This window comes from Harpia harpyja, chromosome 16 (genome assembly GCF_026419915.1).
Source record: "Harpia harpyja isolate bHarHar1 chromosome 16, bHarHar1 primary haplotype, whole genome shotgun sequence".
Classification (NCBI taxonomy): Eukaryota; Metazoa; Chordata; class Aves; order Accipitriformes; family Accipitridae; genus Harpia; species Harpia harpyja.
This window is the reverse complement of record NC_068955.1, coordinates 12,421,949-12,440,795: the sequence shown is the minus strand read 5'-3', so window position 1 is coordinate 12,440,795 and position 18,847 is coordinate 12,421,949. Positions and strand designations below refer to the sequence as shown.

The 18,847-nt window shown below is 40.6% G+C and overlaps 1 protein-coding gene and 1 long non-coding RNA gene across 4 annotated transcripts in view; one reads left to right on the top strand and one right to left on the bottom strand.

Moving 5' to 3' along the window:
- The window catches only part of LRP5 (LDL receptor related protein 5), a 169,193-nt gene extending 165,660 nt beyond the window's left edge, over positions 1-3,533 (top strand). For all 3 annotated transcript variants that reach the window (XM_052810384.1, XM_052810383.1, XM_052810385.1), the window contains 2 exons: positions 848-945; positions 1,576-3,533. In XM_052810384.1, coding sequence (XP_052666344.1) covers positions 848-945; positions 1,576-1,837 — 360 coding nt within the window. In that variant the 3' untranslated portion in view covers positions 1,838-3,533. The remainder of the gene's footprint in view (positions 1-847; positions 946-1,575) is intronic.
- LOC128152289 (uncharacterized) overlaps positions 1-18,847 on the bottom strand; it is a 31,819-nt gene that overhangs the window by 2,053 nt on the left and 10,919 nt on the right. Inside the window, exons 2-3 of the long non-coding RNA XR_008238589.1 lie at positions 5,224-5,320; positions 2,709-2,913 (exon numbers count right to left, since the gene is read on the bottom strand). This is a non-coding gene — a long non-coding RNA (uncharacterized LOC128152289). The remainder of the gene's footprint in view (positions 1-2,708; positions 2,914-5,223; positions 5,321-18,847) is intronic.

Below are 18,847 nucleotides of genomic sequence, written 5' to 3'. Positions count from 1 at the left end.
CTATCATGGTCACTGTGGCAGGCCATGGCATGGCAGAATGCCCAGGACAGGCTATGTACAAGCTGCTCACATCAGTAGCAAGGCCCTACCATCAACAGCAATGCTGTAATTTTCCACATTGGAAGGGATGAAGTGCTCTCCTTGTTTTTAGGCCAAAGTCCTGCTGGCCATGTCAGGGGTTCTGCTTCCTGCTAGGGGAAGAATCCTAAAGGATTCTGACGCATAATAAACTGTTTTCCTAGTGTAGGGGTTACCAGCAACCATGTATATGCACACACAGGCTATGGCAGGCTATAACTATTTTTAGCTCTTAGGCTCTTTGCATTGTGACCTGTGCCAAAATGTTATGTTTACAGAATGGCAGTAAAAAGGAAGTATTTATGGAAGGATGGAGTTGTGTTAGTTATAGTAAAGGAACTTGGCCTCCTGACCCTACTATTGACTGGGAGTATGTTTAGGGGCTGGGAGTGGAACAGACTTTATTTCCCATTAGCATCTGCTGAGGGTGATATCAGTCCTTATATCCAAGGAAGTGCACTGACATTCAGCAAAACTGGGTCTAATTTCCAGCTTTATCCCAGCTTTCCACCGTAATAACGGATGTGGCAAGGAAGGAAATTCCCTGTACTGTGAGAACTTTGAAGGCCTGCAGTGTACCTAAGCCCAGAGTAAAGTCTCATAATGAACTTCTGTGATCTTTAAAAATGAATTAACCTACCCAAGCAGCAAGAGGAGGAATCTAAAATAAGGATGAGTGACAGGGTAAAGGCATAAATAATATTTTCAAAAGAAGTAGAGTTGTATAATTAACCTAAACGTTCGCACTGCTTTTTCCTATTCTTCCTAGATCTTGAACCCACCTCCTTCCCCAGCTACCGATCGCTCCCTGTATAATGCAGAGATGTTTTATTCCTCAAACATTCCTTCAACCACGAGATCTTACAGGTACAGCTCAGATAAAAAGGTTTGATAAATCTGCTATTGATCTGTCCTCCAGTTTTGGATCTTAAGCAAAATGTTCTTGTTCAGACTTTACCTTGTTTAAAAAAAACTTTACCTCTCTTAATAAATGACCATTCAAATGGAGATTATGCCAGTTTTGATGTTAAACATTGGCTTTGTGTTCTTATTTTGACACAATAGTGTTCAGCACCTTTCAATATACAGTGTTGCTGAGTAATAATGCAATATGTGTAAGTTACATTGCTATGTAACAGTCGCTTAGCATCCTGTATAGAAAAGTTTGGTGTTTTCTGTTCATTTCCTCAAGCTTATCTTAAAACTCTTTGATGAGTCAACCTGTTTGTTAGTGACTGGGCTAAATGGTCATGGTGGTCTCCTCTGGCTGGTCAGGGGCTGGAAGAATGCACTGCTGGCTGAGGGTAGTTGTTGCATTCAAATTTAACACAGTTCAGGTACTTCTCGTTGGGTTCCGATGAAAACCTGAATTAAGGCTCACATAGTATTAATGAGCAGGCATTTTGACTGAGGACACAGAGCTGTTAATTTTCAATCTCTTTCTTTCTTTTTTTTCCCAGATTGCAACTAATGCATGTCCTTTTTTTTTTTCTGCAGGCCATACCTTATACGAGGGATAGCTCCACCCACAACTCCATGCAGCACAGATGTTTGTGACAGTGACTATACTACTAGTCGATGGAAGGCCAACAAATACTATATAGATTTAAATTCAGACTCAGACCCTTATCCCCCTCCACCCACACCTCGCAGTCAGTACATGTCGGCAGAAGAAAGTTGCCCTCCATCTCCTGCCACAGAACGAAGCTATTTTCACCTCTATCCCCCTCCACCCTCTCCTTGTACAGACTCCTCATGACCTCAACAGAAGGAACTTTTCCTGTAAATATTTTAAAATATGAACAGATTTAAAATATATTTTATGATTTAAAAATAAATCGGGGTGGGAATTAAAAAAAAGAAATGTGAATAAAAATGGGTGGGAGGGATGGGGCTGTGAAAAATTGTACAGAGGAAGAATATTTATAAAATTGATTTTTTTAACTTAATTTCCATTCTTTTGTGCCATATTTGCCTTTTTGAAGTCATGAAAATGACTCAATCTCCAAAGGATTTGGGGAGGGAACGTTGAGCCTTTTTGCATTTTTTAGTCACCTTTTTACATGCAAACTGCATGTAATTCTTTTTATTAATGTGAGACAAGAAAGCAAAGTGGCTTGTGGGAGGAGGAGTCTAAAGAAAGATGTAAGTTTATTCACAGAGAAGAAAAACACGTTTAAATAAAATTGTCAGTATCTCATCCCTTTACCACCACTGGAGAAAACATGCAAAGATCACAACCCTCAGATGCTCCTGTGTGCGAGCTGAATGCTTCCCAGCAGAACTTGTATGCTGAGACCTGGATTTCAAACCTCCCTCTCTATTTGCTTAACATCAAACTGGAAGAACACTTCTTTTGGCCAAACCTTCAGCTTAAGTAGGCCCACAGGCATCATGCCCTACCTCATGTCAGTGCCACTCTGCACATGGCCAATTCTGGAACTGATTCAAGCTAAAAAAGATAACCAGCCCTAAAGAACTTGGTTTAGCTCCAATCAGTTGCCCCCTTGGCTGGGTGAATGGTAGCAGAAGTAGTTGTTTTGACCTGTGGGTGAGAGCAAGGGGCAAGTTTAAAGTGGTATTTAAGCTAAGAAAAATGCCCAACAAACTGCAGATTTGGTCAGACTTACCATCTTAATGTGATGAAACCAAGCTCCTTCATCCTTCCTTGTGAGGCTTTGATGACTGTCTGGCAAAAGGCTGTAACAGTCAGCTGCTTCTCAAAATACAGTGCTAGTTCTCTTTTTCCCAAAAGTCCAGTAATTCACTGTGCCAGGCCTCTGAGACGTTCACCTGTGTTGACTTGATCAGAGAATTGCTTCATCTCTAATGTTCCTTTTCCAAAGTGGAATGATATGGTCACTTGTATTCATTTAAATGAGGAAAGTTGTTTGGTTTTAATCGGTGTTTGTAGAAAATGGTATTTGCATAGCTCAAAACAAAAACATCTGCCATTCAAACAGTTTAGTCATATCTCATACAAATTTGCCACAAAATAAGTTCAGGTTTAGAAATAGACAGAAAAAGCAGAGGGGAGGAAGGAGAGGAGACAAATACTTTCTAACTGTGTTGAAAAAAAAAGATAAACTCTCATACAAACTGCTGTAACCTAAGGACATCATGATCAGCAAAGTGCTCATATTCCCAACTCCTACCAAAAAAACCCCCTTTGGGAATGGGGGGGGTTTAGGATCAGTCCCTTTAAAAATACAGAACATAATTTTTTGCTTTGATTGCTCTGTTGCTGCAACAAAAGGGATTGGGCATTGTATGGCACTTTATAAATTCAGCTCTGGTGATGACAATGTGAATGCCTAGTTGGGACATCTGAGGGAAGTTCTGAATATGCAGACTCGCACCTGTTTCTGCAGCTGCTGAATAACAGATGTGTTGGGCCTTTGATGGCCTTAATATTGTTGGCAACAATGAAAACTTTTTTCTTGTTTGAACTTAAATTGTACTTGGTTTGGGGTCTTTTTAACAAGTTATTTGAGAGCACATCAGAGGAACCCTACAACTCCGGGACAGAGGTCTTTGTTGTGGTGGTAGAGGGGCTGGGACCATAGTGTTCTGATCCAGTTTGTGTTTTCAGATTTATTAGTCCAGATATGTTCTTCCTATCTACATTATTCAAAGATAGGATTTGTGCTGTCACTGGTGTGTTACTAAAACTCTTAAAAGTAATTTTTACAACCTTCATGTCTAAATTTTCACTTGAGAGATGCCCACCATTTTTCATGGAGAAAAATACAAAATTGGAGAATAGAGCATTAGTAATTCTGTAGTATGCCAAGAGGGGCAAGGTCAGAGTGTGTTACTCTTAGAGTGACTTGGCAGATCTCTGAACAAGTGTTAATGATTTGGTAAAACAAAGCAATTCTCATGTGATCATGTTTCAGTGAACTAAATTAGGAATATAGATCCACAGGATCATGTAAAGGAGTACTTCTTCTGTATTACAGCAGTTAGTAGTCCAGTTTCATATCATATGTAATTTTGTGCAAGATAACTATTCACCATTTATAATGAATTCGTTACTTTAGTTGTTTTGTGTTACAGTTCTAGCTGAGACATACTACATCAATTTTCCTGTATTCCTATGATGACACTGGATGCAAAATTACATTGATTTTTTTTTTCATTAAATCCCTGATCTTTTTAAAGAGCCACAACTGTAACAATCCTAACAACTTCATCTGAAGACTTGTATTCTATTATGAAGTTTGGAATCGAGTCCAAGAAAATTGGCATTCTTGCTGAGAGCTAAACTGTCTTAAGAGTCAAATTCTTTTGGAGCTTAGGTATTCAGAAATAAGGAAGCACTTGCTGATGGGGTGAATTAAGCATGTACATTTTTATTTCAGTTGGACATTTATAGCCTCTTGCTGCTGATGTTTGCTGAAAAATTGCCTCCTCTGAGGCACTTGAATTTTGGTGATCAGAATCTAAGACACACACTGCTCCATAATACTGACTTTAAAAGCCTCTTCTAAAAAGAATTTGTGTACAAATTTAGCATTTTAACATTTAAATATTAAATATTATTTTTGATTGCTGTAGACTATATACTTTAAAAGGATTAGTGTACTCCTGATGCTAGAAAAGACCAGAAAGAAAATTTGAGTGACAAGAACTAGTTCTCTCCACAAATATCTTCAGTGTGCTCTTAGTGGTTTCCATCCTGTGAACTTTCAGGCTAAAATGTAGAAAATAGGTGCTATTTTCTTCTAGATCAGGATGAGAGAAAGAGTTGCAGGGAAATAGTGAATGCATATGGCAAGTTGTGGCAGTTTGGGGCTGAATAGGAAATGAGTGGGGGAAAGTTGTATTTTGGTGAGGTTTAGGCACAGTTCTAATAGTGCAAAAGTTTTCTATGAGAAAGCTGACTGAAATATTGTGAGAGTTCTCCCCTGAGAACCAGAAGGGGTTGCGTGATTGGACTACCTGTGTGAGCTTGTGAGTACTTACTTGAATCAGTGTTTTCAACCACTATTTCCCAAGCCCGTTATGACTGCATATTAGCACTTGAAACAGCTCAGGGTGTAATATAGAACTGTGTCTGGAGAGCAGCTAGTAACGGGCAAATGATATGGTTGATTCTATGTTACATTTAAAGGACAGATGTACTAGCAGAAAGCAGCTTACCTGCCTTCCAGTGCAGTCATGAAAGCAGCTACTCGGGTCGTCTTCTCTTTTGTAGAATTTGTCTTATCTGCAGGACAGATGTAGCAGCAGTGTGAAGCTGTAAGGTAAATGGACAAGTACATGATCTTTGACAGTGAAGTATTCTTTAATTTCAAGCAAAAGTTTTGTGTAAATTACAGCTTGACTTTACTTCAGCTAGACTGGTCAACAGTCACTGCACCCTGAAATTTGCAATGGAGCTAATTTGTTCATTATTGCTGGATGATTTTAAGGAAACTTCGTTAGCGCTATCCCAACAGTCTTGCTGGTTCAGTTTTCTTCTGTCTGGACAGATCACTAAAGAGCATTTAGGCCAAGATTAAGCTAAATCTGCATGTATGACAAATAATGTTTTCTTTAGCCTAGTGTCATAGTACAAAATGTCCTATGTCTGAAAATGAGACTGTGCCATTATCAGCATGTTCTAAAGAGGAAGGCACAAATGAGTGGAAACATGTTTCTTCTTTTGGAATAATGGGTTTGATTTTCAGTAATAAACCTTAATGTCTCTGGTTTGCAAAGGGTGCAAGCACTTCCCTAAAAGCTCTGATTCTTTTCAAAGTAACAACAAAATGGCCTTTTTCCTCAACACATGTTCTGCATACCTAGGATAGGCCTTCTGGAAATCTCCAGGCCCTTTTATCCTAGATCTGATTTCCATCTGATACCTAGAAGGTCATATGCTAGATCTAGGACAATGTTCTCCCCATTTTTATGCCAACTAGTGCCTCTTGGATTCTGGGGCTTTTGAAATTCTGAAGCTCTGTGCACAGCAGTGAAAAAGGATTTGGAAGCAGGAGCATTCAGTAAGGGCTGGTCACACTGGGCTGATGTGCCAGTCAGAAGGACGTTCCTCCATTGCCTGCAGGGTCAGATCCCTTTGCTAGGGAGAGCTCCTGTGCTACCCTTCATCAGAGCCTCTGGAGCATGTTGTACTACTTCATGAGTGTGGTCAGTCAAACTTCACAAAAGTTATGTGTCCTCTTTGCTTCAAGCATTTTCAGAAGCAGATCTTTCTGATGTCAGTCATTTTGTTGGGGTATATGTTGAGTCGGTCCAAATGAGTAGCTGTGCTTATAATTGTACTACAAGTGATATCCATTAATGTCAGGAAATGAAAACAGAAGGCAAGCATGTTCCCAATAATTAGTAACGCACAAGAGTGCCTGGCATGGAGCCCTGAATTGCAAGAAACATATTTTCTGTTACAGTGCTGAAGGACATTTTTTAAATGCCCATGTTTGGACAGAGCCTTAGACAAGCCACAGTCAAAGATGATAGTTGTTTACAGATCAGTTATTCAGTTGTTTCTGTGTTTTTATTATGACTCCATTATGAATGATGAGTACAGTCCTCGCCATAAATTTGGCTTGTCTGTAGAAGATTCAGGAAAGTCTGAATCCCAAATTCTGAGAGGTGTCTGCTGGTTCTGCTGCTGTTCCCTTAGATACCGCAACACTTTCTGTGCATCACTAAATGTAAAAACCCCTTTCTTCAGCTATTATTGTTAAGTTTAGCTAAACAGCTTATGGTATTTACTACATGTTAAAAGAAATATTAATATACATAGATATTTTCAATCCTGTCATGTCTTCTAGCTCTCCTTCCTGAGAACACTTACTCTAGTTTTTGTAAAGGGTATTTTTCTTTAATTTGTTTATTTTGAGGTTGGCCAACTATGTTGTGGGCCTTTTCACATAAGATCGTACTTCCTGGAAGGAAAAAAGGAAAAATTGGTTTTAAATGAATGTTAAGCCTGCTGATATGAATGATGAAACCCAGTCTGATACAAATGGCTTCTGCATTCCACAACAAAATCCTTCAAAATGCTATGTCCTGAAATACTAACAGTGCTCCCAGCCACACGTGACATCAAGCTGCCACATCCTGGCTGTTCCCAGCATGAGCCATGACCCTTGTTGCAGCCCACCTCTGGAGTCGGGCTGGGTTCTCTCCAGCCAACACAGAATCCTGGTGGATAGAAGACCACAATGGCAATTCCTAAATGGGTCACTTTATATTGACAAAATATGCGCTGAGAATGTGCTTAGAAGGACTTATCGGAAGAGAAAAGCAAGTTTGACAGCTACAGTAAGTGACAGACTAATTCCCTGGCATTCACATCTTTGAAAAGCAAGTAGTCCCGCTGACACACCTTTCTCTAAATAAGAATGACGCTACTCCTGTGTCAACATTCCCAGGGTAGCTGTGTTTGACTGACAAGGGAAGCAATATTCCAGTTTGATTTGTACAGAGATCCTGCAGTGTGTAAATAAGTATGAAAGTATTTTGGTTGCGACTACAAACACAATAGTTGTAAATGGAATTCATCAGCCTATAGAGATAAAACAAAAGCTGTTGAAAATGGGAGGACTGCTTTGCTGTTATACGTGAAATTTGGAGGGCATCATAAACAAAACTCTTAACCCAGACCGCTTTCTTACTTACCTAATTGTATCGCAATTGCTGCTATTGTAAATGTACGTGAATATTAAAAGAGTACCAAGAATTTTTATGATAAAACCCACACACAGTCTTTTTTATATTTATATTAAAATGTATATTCTGCAAACAGCCTAATAATTACAGCTTTATATGTGTATCAGTTTGTAGCATTTGTTACTACAAAAGACAACCAAACCCAATACTTCAGTGCCTTGCATATTTTAAACAGTTCAGCATATTAACTGAGGAAAAAAGTAAAGCCTTAAATCACAAGTGCCCCCAGAATCATATGTAGATTGTATTCCACTGGTTTAACAAAGCTTTTTATCATTGTTAGGGTTCTCGTCAGTTAAAATACATACATCCACAAGTTGTGGAACTAACTGAAACTGACAGCTTCTGAATTTTTTAGAGCGTGCATGTCTTGAATTTGTAATATATTGGAATTTCTCTCATGCATTATTTCAAGTGAACTTTGATTTATATATTCATATCTATTTCAACAGAAATCTTGATACCTGTTGAAAATACATAACATTAAAAAAAAAATGCCAGTAACTGACACAATGTATTTGGGGATTAAATTTACTCTATTTTCAGATTGTCACTACCATACTTTTCATTAGAGCCATAAAATCTTCATTGTGTTACAGAAAGTCTTTACCAATTATTTTTCCAAGCATGGCCTTCTAGCATACAAATGAACTTGGTAATACTATCTTAAGAAAAACTTCTTCGGGGCTTTCATCACTTCAGACCATTATACATTAACAATTTTCTGGTCATGAAACTGCAATGTTTCTTTATGTTAACAAAACCAAAGTCTTGTTTGAAGTAACTGGTATTTTGTATAAATATCTGTACAGATAACAGACTCTGCATTTGTACTATAGATTCTGAGGATTTTGTTTTATAATAAATACTTTTAAAAGATTTGATTAGCAGCCCTTTTTATGAGCGAAGCTGTTTCATCACCTACAGTAGAGGCAACCAGCCAGTATCACAATTGGTTTAGCTACTATTTAAGATAAAGATAGTGTAGCTGTCTCCTTGTTTTTAATTTTATAATGTACAATAACAGCAAGAGCAAGGAGGTGAAGAAGTTGATTGGAAAACTGATCACCTTTAGAATTACAATTGTTAGCTAGCTATAGAACTTACCACAAATTTGTCAGCATCATGACCTTATAAAAAATGTTACACTCCATAGGAATAATCTGTGTTTTGACCAGATCAGATCTGTATTTCTTTTTTTAATTGTATGGTATCTTTTAAATTGATGCTATAGGATGTCAAAGTAATTAACTAATGACTTTTTTTTTAAATGGTGAACATACTTGAAAACTCCATTAAGTCTAGTTTGTTCTTGATTTCTGCAGCCAGTATTGGTGGTCTTGGGTTTGTGAATTTACCATCATAATCTAAAAGTCAAAATAATCTTTAATCAAGATATCCTTTCTCCTGCATGCTGGTTAGATGAGACTCTGAATGAAGGAAATCTTTCTGAGCAGTCATCAAGCAGTCTTGGTGATGTCTAGTTCCATTTCTTTGGATTTTTCCAGGGTAGAAAAAAATCTAGCATACAAACTCAGAGACATGCTTCTGTTTCCTACAAAGTCCTTCCAGGTTTTGTATTGTACTGAACCAGAAAATGTAGACAATTTTTTCCTCTTAGCCACATTACCCTTGCTAATAATGCTTAATATAAATGGACCCTGCACCAGCCATGTGATGACTGCCTAACCCTAGTGATTTATTCCATCACTATGATTAAGATACACTTGTAGTTTGAGGAAAAAAACCTGAAGGATCTGGACTTCTGGTGCTGTGCACAGCCTGGAACCGGCCATCCATGATCCTGTTGTGTTAGAAACATTGGACCAAATTACCCAGAAGAACAGAAAACTTTTTAGGATTTTGTATGGCATGAAGCAGAGTGGCCCCACTCTTCTTTCCAGAACTCCTGGCTGTAGCTGGGCTTTCTCACCCGGGAAGATGCACAAGGTCTTCATGTCTTGGAGTGGACCCTGACTGACACAGTGGCTGGTTGCAGGGAGGTGTTTGATATACATATCCCACACAAGGAATACAGATTTCTGCATGGCATACCTATTATTCCTATGCCTTAATCCCAGGTGTTTCAGGGTCTCTCTTGAAACTGCAGGACACAGTATTTGCTTTTTGCTCCAGAAAAGCTTGCTCAGCTGTCTTACTGGATCTTTGTAGCCTTACACTCACTCAGCTTATAGATTCCTTAATGCATTAATTGGGAAATACAGCTCTGTTGTATCATTTGTCCCAGTGGAATCTGAATGTGTTCCCAGGACCAAACCTGTGGTCACAGGGAGGGATGCCTAATTCTAAATCCACTGGTCCTGATCTTTTACAAAATCGCCCCAGCTGTTATTGTCCATGGCAGGGCAGATCAAGGTGTTCTCCTCAGCAGGACAGGGAGGCCAGAAAATAAGACAGAACAAAAGTTGTGGGTCAAGACAAAGGCAGTCTGATAAAGTGAAAGCAAAGATCATGTGTGGAAGCAAAGGAATACAAAAAATTTATTCTCTACTTCCCATCAGCAGGCGATGTCCAGCAACTACCCAGGAAGCAGGGCTTCTGTACAAGCGGTTGCTCCAGAAGACAAACATCATCAATAATGAATGCCCTCCCTTCCTCCTCCTTTCTCTTAGCTTTTATTGCTGAGCAGATACCATACAGTATGGAACATCCCTTTGGTCAGTTCGGGTCAGCTGTTCTGGCTATGTCCCTTCCCAAGATCTTGCCAACCCCAGCCTGCTGGTGGGGGGGTGTGAGAATGTTGGAGAGACAGCCTTGATGCTGTGGGTGCGCTGTTCAGCAGTAGCCAACACTGGTGTGTTATCAACACCTTTCTAGCTACCAGTACAAAGCACACCACTGTGAGGGCTGCTATGGGGAAAATTTAACTCCATCTCAGCCAGACCCAGTGGCCATGTGCTGCCAAAAAGCCCATGCAGCATTATGGGGAGAAAGATCTTCGTGCAAAACTAATGCTTTTTAGGACAGGTATTCCCCAGGTATGTTTGCCTTTCACCCACCTGTGCTCTGAGGGCTTTTACATGCGTTGTCCTGTGAGAGGCCAGGGCATGGTGGTGCAGCCTTTTAGGCAGTGCGTACTGCTGTGGAGAGCAGGGTGGAGGGAAGGCAATCGAACACACAGGCTCTGTGGCTTCCACAAGAGCGACTGACCACAGCATGCTGCCTACAACCTTGCTAACAGCACAGAGCACTATGTACCACAAACTTTCTCGGAAGAGTCCAGGTGGTTGCTGGAATTTGCTCAAAAAGCACAGATAGGAAGAGGGTTGGTGTGCACAGGAGCCAATGCTGTTGTGGTTTTAGGCAGTATGAAAGGGCCCCTGCTTATAACTAAGATTGCAGACAAAGCTAGTGCTTGGGAAATGAAGGCTTGATGAGCCAGGCTAATTGCTGGAGATTGAATATATTGCAGAAATGAGACGAGGCTAGTAACTGCAAGGGGTATTGCCGGATCAGCTGGCTAAGATCATAGCTACAGTGAAGATTAGGACAAGCATTTTACTTGGGTCTTCCCAGTTTGGATTTTTGATGGATTCCTCATGGTACACAAGAATTGGAAGAGGGATGGCAGGGGCAGGATAAGGTCTTGAATTTCCTCTTACAATTAGTGATTGGTCTTCTGTCTGTAATTAATATGAGTAGTAGGCTTGAGGCTAGCATTGGCTTTGGGGATAGGAAGATACCAACAGCTTACATATATTCTGGACAGCCTGCAAAGACAGGATCTGGGCTTGCCCTAATTGAGGCTAATGCCTTCTGTTACAATTTCCCGAAGGGAGAGCTACTTTGGCAATAAATCTGTTTTAAGGGATAGCAACAGCTTTAACAATCTATTACTCAGGGAGTAGTGTTTGTTACTGAACTTTGCATGGCCTAGAAGTGTATGAGAAGGACTCACAAGAACATGGCCAATGCTTTCTCTTGTATTTTAATTTAGCTCATTAGGCTATCGTTACAGGTTTGATTGGGGCTTAATTCTTAGACGATCTCTCGCTCATAGAGATCTGAATTCCTCCTAGGTTGTAGAGAAATAGATTTAGTGCTTACATTCCCTTTACTGTAGGCCTTGTACTATACATAGGCAGTCACTAAAACTGAGAAGCATTCAAAATAGAATTTGGAAATCTCAGGCTCAAAAAGTTACAGTCAGTTGCTATATTATACATAGCCTGCAGCATTAGGAAGGGTTGGTATCCTTAGGTTCTCTTTTCTATTGTAGGTTATGGTACAAAAAGCCCGTGTATTGGGAACAATAGAGTGGTAAGAGTTCAGTTGCTGGATTCCCTGGAGCTAGAGTTGGGAGAAATGCTCATGTAGGTGAGACTGTGCCCTCAGCTTCTCTTGCACAGAAGGTGTCTATCCTTTGCCTATAGTTACAGGGAAGTGAGCAGGTTTAGGGATTAAAATAGTAAACCTATTGTTTGATTCAGCAGGATCCTGGAGCCAGGAAGGGTGCTGACTGATAGTGGCAAGCAACTGGTCTCTCAAAGCTTTCGGTTCCCTAGCACTACATTAACCTAAATGTTGAGAACTGATCATAACCAAAAAAAAAAAAAAAAAAAAAAAGAAAATAGCTCCCATTGAGTTCAATCCTTCTTTTTAACTCCTGATATGCTACAGGAGCCAGCAATAAACTGAAGCCCAGGTGTTTTACATTTCTCAACGTGAACACTAATCCTATCCCTTACAGGAAGGCTGACAAGGGATCCTGGCAGAGAGGTGAGCATCTCATGAGCTGTAGTCCTCACCCTTACCCCTTTTCTCTGCAGTTCTGGCAGGTGTATCCAGGAAATACTGAAGCATAAAGTTAGGGGAGAGGTATGCAAGCATTCAGAGGACCTGTTTGTCACCCAGTTCCTAGAGAACGTTTCCTGTGTTTGTTCACATACAGCATTTATCCCTCAGGTAGAATTAAACAGGGTTAGGGAAAGTTCAAAGTTTGGGAATTCAAAATGTAGAGAGTATACTGCTGTGTCCGTATAGGATCAGGCAGTGCACTTAAAATGAAAGCTCGACTAAACAGGAACTCACTTCTCTTTACTAGTAGACCTGCTTGGAGGATCAGACCTGAAAAAAATCAGGAATTGGTGATGAAAGAGATTGAGGAATATGTGCATTCTGGAGCCTACTCTCCTAACTTGGGCCTTGTGAGAGATAGTGTTCACTGGGACAAGTATTTTGCCTCTTTTTATAAATTGGTATCTTTTTTCCACCTACAACTACGGCTAGGTTTTGTGAATTGAGCACTTGAAGAGTCCAGTTTATTTCCAGATCCTGCCGGATTTCTAGAGATGCAACCAACAAGGAAATGCTTAGAATCCCTAGGACCACCATCTTCAATCTTGCTCCAGAAGTGCTTCTCAGAGATCAGGCATTGTAAAGACAGCAACAGATGTAGGGACAAATGCTTCTCAGTCTTACAACAGAAGATTAGATTTCGTTGCCATAACTTCAGTAACACTTATGATTGCAGTTAAGATTGGGGAAGGAAGACTTGAAGAGGCATAGGATGGCTTTCCAGCTTGCTCACAAAACAAGGGAGAGGGCAGGGGTCAAAGGGACAGCATCTCTTCTTCCAAATTTGCTAAAAGGTTATTTTTCCTTATATATTTCCTTATATATTATAAAGAAATAACAGTGACAGTAATTTTAAAAGGAATTTTCCCTTCCTTTCTATGTTCTGTGTCATTCAAAGTTATTTCAAACTCTTTGAATTACTTCTTTTGAAGATGGATTAGTGGTGGTTTTTTGTTTTTTTTTTAATTGGAGTGGCATGTTCTGTCCCACATTCTTGTATCAACCACTTTTGGGTTTAGGAACCTGTTGAATTCTACTTCTTAAGATTTACAACCAGACAGGATGATTCTGCGGTATTTTCTCTGCAGAAGTGGTATTCTGTAGCCTGTAACGTAAGAGATCAGACAATTCATATTTCCCTACCACATGTGTGAACAGAAACACAGAAACATCCATCTTCCAAAAATCAATCCTGTGTGTCTAGAAAGACTGAATTCATCAGTATTACCAACAATTTGTCTCATTTAAGTCAAGCAGTTTAGTTACAATCAGCTTAAATTGTATGTAACAACTGGCCTCTTGCCTTATTGGTCCCCTTTCTTTCTTTGTTACAAAGCCAGTGTCTATCTGTGATGTTTACATAAATGAAAGTGAAGTGGCATTGAAAGTCAGTGGGTCTGATAAGCTTTGACAAAGTAACACTGAGTTCTCAGTATTAAACATCACCTGTTTTCCAAAGGTCCCAGTGCGCCTCTGATTTAATAGAAAATAGATTAAGAATTTATGAGAATAATTAGTTCTGTTTGTTTGTTTGTTAGTTTCTAACTGTGGAGTAAGGGAGAACTGACTGTAGAAAAAAGTCTAGGGAGAAGACATAGATCAAAAAGGATAAGGAAGGACCCTGATGTCCATAAGATAGGTACTTCAAAGACCAGTCAGGTAAGTCAACAGCCTGGAGAGAGCAGACAATCCCCCAAGATACGCAAATAACATCCATCTCAGGTCAAGGCCTGCAGTTATGGCAGAATCATTCTGCTAAAACAGTCATAACTTCTCCCATTTCAAAGACTGGGATCACACAGCCAAAATTCATACTTAAATCTGCTTACAAGCATTTAACATTTTAGATAATAATGTCAGCATGTTGCATGTATTTAGATAGTGAGCTGCTTAGTAGAGTGATTTCTTCTTTCTCTTCCTCTTTGAAAGAACTCACAAATTAACATTATTCTGTAGTAAAAATAGCTCGTATGCTTTCACAAGTTAATAGTTCTAACAACAAATGACTTATTTGTAAAGTCTCTGAGTGTCAGCAATATTTGGAGTTACAGAGATGAGAATCTGGATTTGGATTTCAAAAAACTCTAGCATGATAACATATGAAACCCAGGCTTGGAGATAGAAAAGTTACTTAAAAGGCTTGGGGGGGATGAAACATATGAGTAGGAAAGAACAGATATTTTTAACAAAAATCAAGTTACAGGGATCAAAAGGGCAAAACCTATCTAGGCCAGAAATCTACAACCAACTGCCCATGGACCAAATGTGGTAGTTCAGCAAGTGTAGGGCTGGCCTGTGCCATGTACAGGTATACAGAGGTTCAATGATTTGCCCAAGATTGGGTAAAAGAGGAAGACCAGGAACAGAATACAATCTCCAGGGTCCTGATGCAGAAACAAGATTCTCCTTTTGCTTAAAGGCTGTATCAGCCTTGTTAGAAGGACCATTTCATATTGGCACAAGCAGCAGGCATAAACTTGTGATCACCACAGAAGGTGTCCACTGGTGGGATTTAAACCCCACAAGTGGTTCCAAGTGATCTTTGATAAAACTTCCAGTGTGGCTTTCAGTCTGGAGAAGGACAGTGGGAGAAAACTAGTTGTGTGAAGCTCCTAGGAGATGCCAACATGTGTCAGTGGCAGTCTTACTTGAAAGTGGAAATTTTATCAGTAAATTCTGTAAATCTTTAAACATCACAAGACATGAGAGGTTGGAAATACATCACCCTTTAAAGTCTCAGCTGCAGTGTGATAGATACATTCAAAGGTCAGTGCACAGCTTCTCTCCTGACTGGCTGTGACACCTGGTGGCATCTGTTGATGTGTTGTTTTTTTTTTTTTCTTCTAAAGTTAGCTAATTAGAATGAAGAAATTCATCCTCCTCTTAGAGAAGTGTAGGAGTGATTTTTTTTGTTTTTTGCTGCTCTCACTACCTGTAATCAAAGTTGCCAAGGGCAGCCAAGCCCTCTGCTCACTATCTGGCTGCTTAGTTACCTAAACAACAAAAGGAGTTAATGGCAGTTTAATTCCTCGTGCCAGTCTTATGTGTCAACACTACTTAGGACAAGCCAGTGGCATATTTCAGAGAGGAGACTGGTCTTTGAGTGTTCAGTACCATTTGGTAGCACTGCAAGCCAAGAGATCTTGTGGCTTTTCTTCATTTTGCGATTGATCTGGATCTGTGACCTTACTTCACAGGTTGCATCACTTCTGTGTTTCTGCTGGCCTTTCCTCCCTTCATCTGACATGGAGATAGGGCAGACTGCCTCTATCCATGCACAAAGTCTGATCCCAGGGACGCTCCTCTTTAAGCTCAAGGCCACCAAAACAGATGCTGGCCTTTTCCTTATAGAGCTCTCCATCTGTGCCCTCCTCAGATGCAGCAGGATCCAGCTGGTGCAGGCAGGCTGGGCATTAAGGATGCACCTGCTTGAGGAAAAGCAGCATAGAGATGATTTGTGATGGTGCCTCTGCTGTCAAGGTACTAGCATTTCAGGTGACTTCTATTAAAAAACAACGGCAGTGACCAAAGGTTATCTAACATTGAAGATTTCAGGTTAAGTACCACCAAGAATAAACTGCCCTGCCTCCAGTGTAGCAGACAATTACTCATTTCAAGTGTTTGCCCCTCCCTTTAGGCTGGTAGGTTGAGTTGGGCGTATGGGCAGACTAATATGGGACAGTAGGACCAACAAATGTAAAGTTATTAGAGCTGACTCTTGACTCCTACTGCCTTTCTTGCAGTACTACTGGGCATTTTTTTTCTTGCTGTTTCACTAGATCTGGCATTTACAGGGACACATCCATGTCAAAAAACATAAATAAATACTTTAGAGCTTAAGCACTAACCAAAGCCACAAGGTGGCACAGTCACCTGCTGTGAAGCATTGCTCACCAAACTTCATTTCCCAAAGGAAACACAGCTCCAGGGCTGCCCTTTTCAGCAGGGAATTATTCTGTCTCCTTCCCTTGCACTAAGTTTCATAGAGTAAACACTGATGGTGGGTGTAGCTTTTCTCAGAGTGAGATTTTTAGTATAGAATAAATCCCTACTATGGAAATGATTACATGGCAATAAACATTTTGCTGCTATTGCTAATTTTCCTCAGCCCTAGAAAATCTGTAACAGTAGAACCCCCTTTTTTTGCTGGTGGAAGCAGCATCTCTGCTAGGCAGGTTTATCTGTGTAGCTATAGCAGCAATTTGTTTGGTGCCTGGCTTCAGCTTTAATATCATGAGGCCAGTGCAGGTTTTTAGAACAAAGTTAACCAATCTATCTCCTGCCTTTTTTTCATTGGAGGGAAACATGGAATGTATGGAAATCCAGAGATGAGAATCAGGAAAAGGCAAATGCCCAGAGGGATCAAAGGATCTTTGGGAAAAAAAGAGGCTGTCCTTATATTCCTTGTTTGCAGAGATACCTGCATGGGGCAGGGGGAGGATTTAGCATTGCCAGGAAGAAGCAACACAGTAAAGGGAAGCATCAGCATGTCTATCTTTACCTCTATTCTTCTCACTGACCATAGGGTGAGTGCAGACACTTGGAGCTACTTTTGTTTGCAGACTGTGTGCTGTTTGACAGCAGGTGGAAATAATTTCTCTCATGTAGACTGTTTTGCTTGTCTCTAATAGGAATACGCCAGTGCCTGACCTACCCACAGACAGCCTGGTCCTTTGGCCTGGAGCAGCCCATGTTTTGCTGTTCACTTCTAACAGAAAGACACCCAGCAATGATGTGTCTCTTGACTAGTGTTTGGTGTTTAAACAGGTGGGACAACTGATCCTTTGGTGTTGTTTAAAACAGATATCTATCTGTCTATACATATATACATACCCATTTGCTTCCCTGTCCCTCACTTCTGTACTGTCCCTTTTGTACTGTCCCTTTTTTGAGGTTATATATATAATATCTCTACATACATTGTATCTCTCTAGATATATATTTAAAATTTCTACATATGCTTAGATGTGATTGCTTGGGAATCCGGGGAATTAACTAAGTCCCCTTGACTCTCTGCAATTGAAATCAACTCCTGCGTATACCCCAAGCCAAGCCAGATTCCCAGGAAGAAAATGTACACTTATGCCCCTGTCCCTCACTTCTGTACTGTCCCTTTTTTGAGCTTTGCTCCATGTCACAGGCTTAAACGTTGTGCTGAGCCTCCTGTCCTTTGCGAAGGCTTCATGCATGGGACAGATCAGGTGTGAGGGACACGAGTGTGATTCTGTAGGGACCCAAGGTTGCTGCAGGAGCTGGCAGAGCTGGGGAGAGGCAGACTTGGTGCTGGCTGCTTGGAAATCTGACCAAGCTAAGCCTGTCCTAGACTGTACTGTTTGTCATGCAGTTGCATAAGCCCAGAGTTTATTTCAACAAGAATGAGATCAAATTTCTGGAGCTGCTTTGCTTCTCCTGTCCAGAGGGCAAGGATTTGCTTTGAGTAGCCTTTCTTTTATAATTAATGAAATAACTGGAGAATTCCTCCTCCTTGCATGGGAAATCAGAAGCTTGAAATGTCTGTGAACTCACACCCTGTACACGAGGCATATGGGGATGCAGCATCCAACTCATTAGTTAAAAGAGAACAGGTAAGTAATTCGAGCCCAGTGTCTACTCCTGGCCCTTATTGTTATTTTCTTCCATGCATTGTGTGGGCTTTCACCATCAAACCTCACCAAAAGTCTGGAAGGCAACAGCAGTGCATCAGTATGGGCAAATTCCAATGGCAAAATGGATATATTCTCACTCCATCCCACAAGCTGAGGTGCCTGAGCACCTTCATCTGGCTGCTGCAAAGGGAAATGCTACCCATGCCCTCCTGTTGGACCATCACTAGAAAAGGAGGCAGGACTGCCCAGCCAGAATTGATCTTTTCAGTGGCAGCTTGAAGTTACTATGAAAAATTAGTGAAAGGGCATCTCTACTGCATTATTTCTTTCCCAATCCCTGTGCACCTTCCCGTGCCCCCAGAGCCTGACAGAGCACGTACATTCTTGATCCAAACATGCCACCTGCTGTTTGTCAAAAGGGAGACATTGTATACTCAATAAAACCAGTGCATAAAATAACCAAACTCGAAGCATATTTGCATTGCAAAACCAGTCAAAGGATCTGGGTACCCCAGGTTAGAGTCTGCTCTCCACCACCGTGCAAGAATCACCCTGCAACACTACGCTCTTGACCTGCAAATCTGCAAATGCAATGGAGCAGCAAGGCCAGAGCCTGGACAAGGTTACAGACTACCATCATACCATCTAGAGCCAAGGCACAT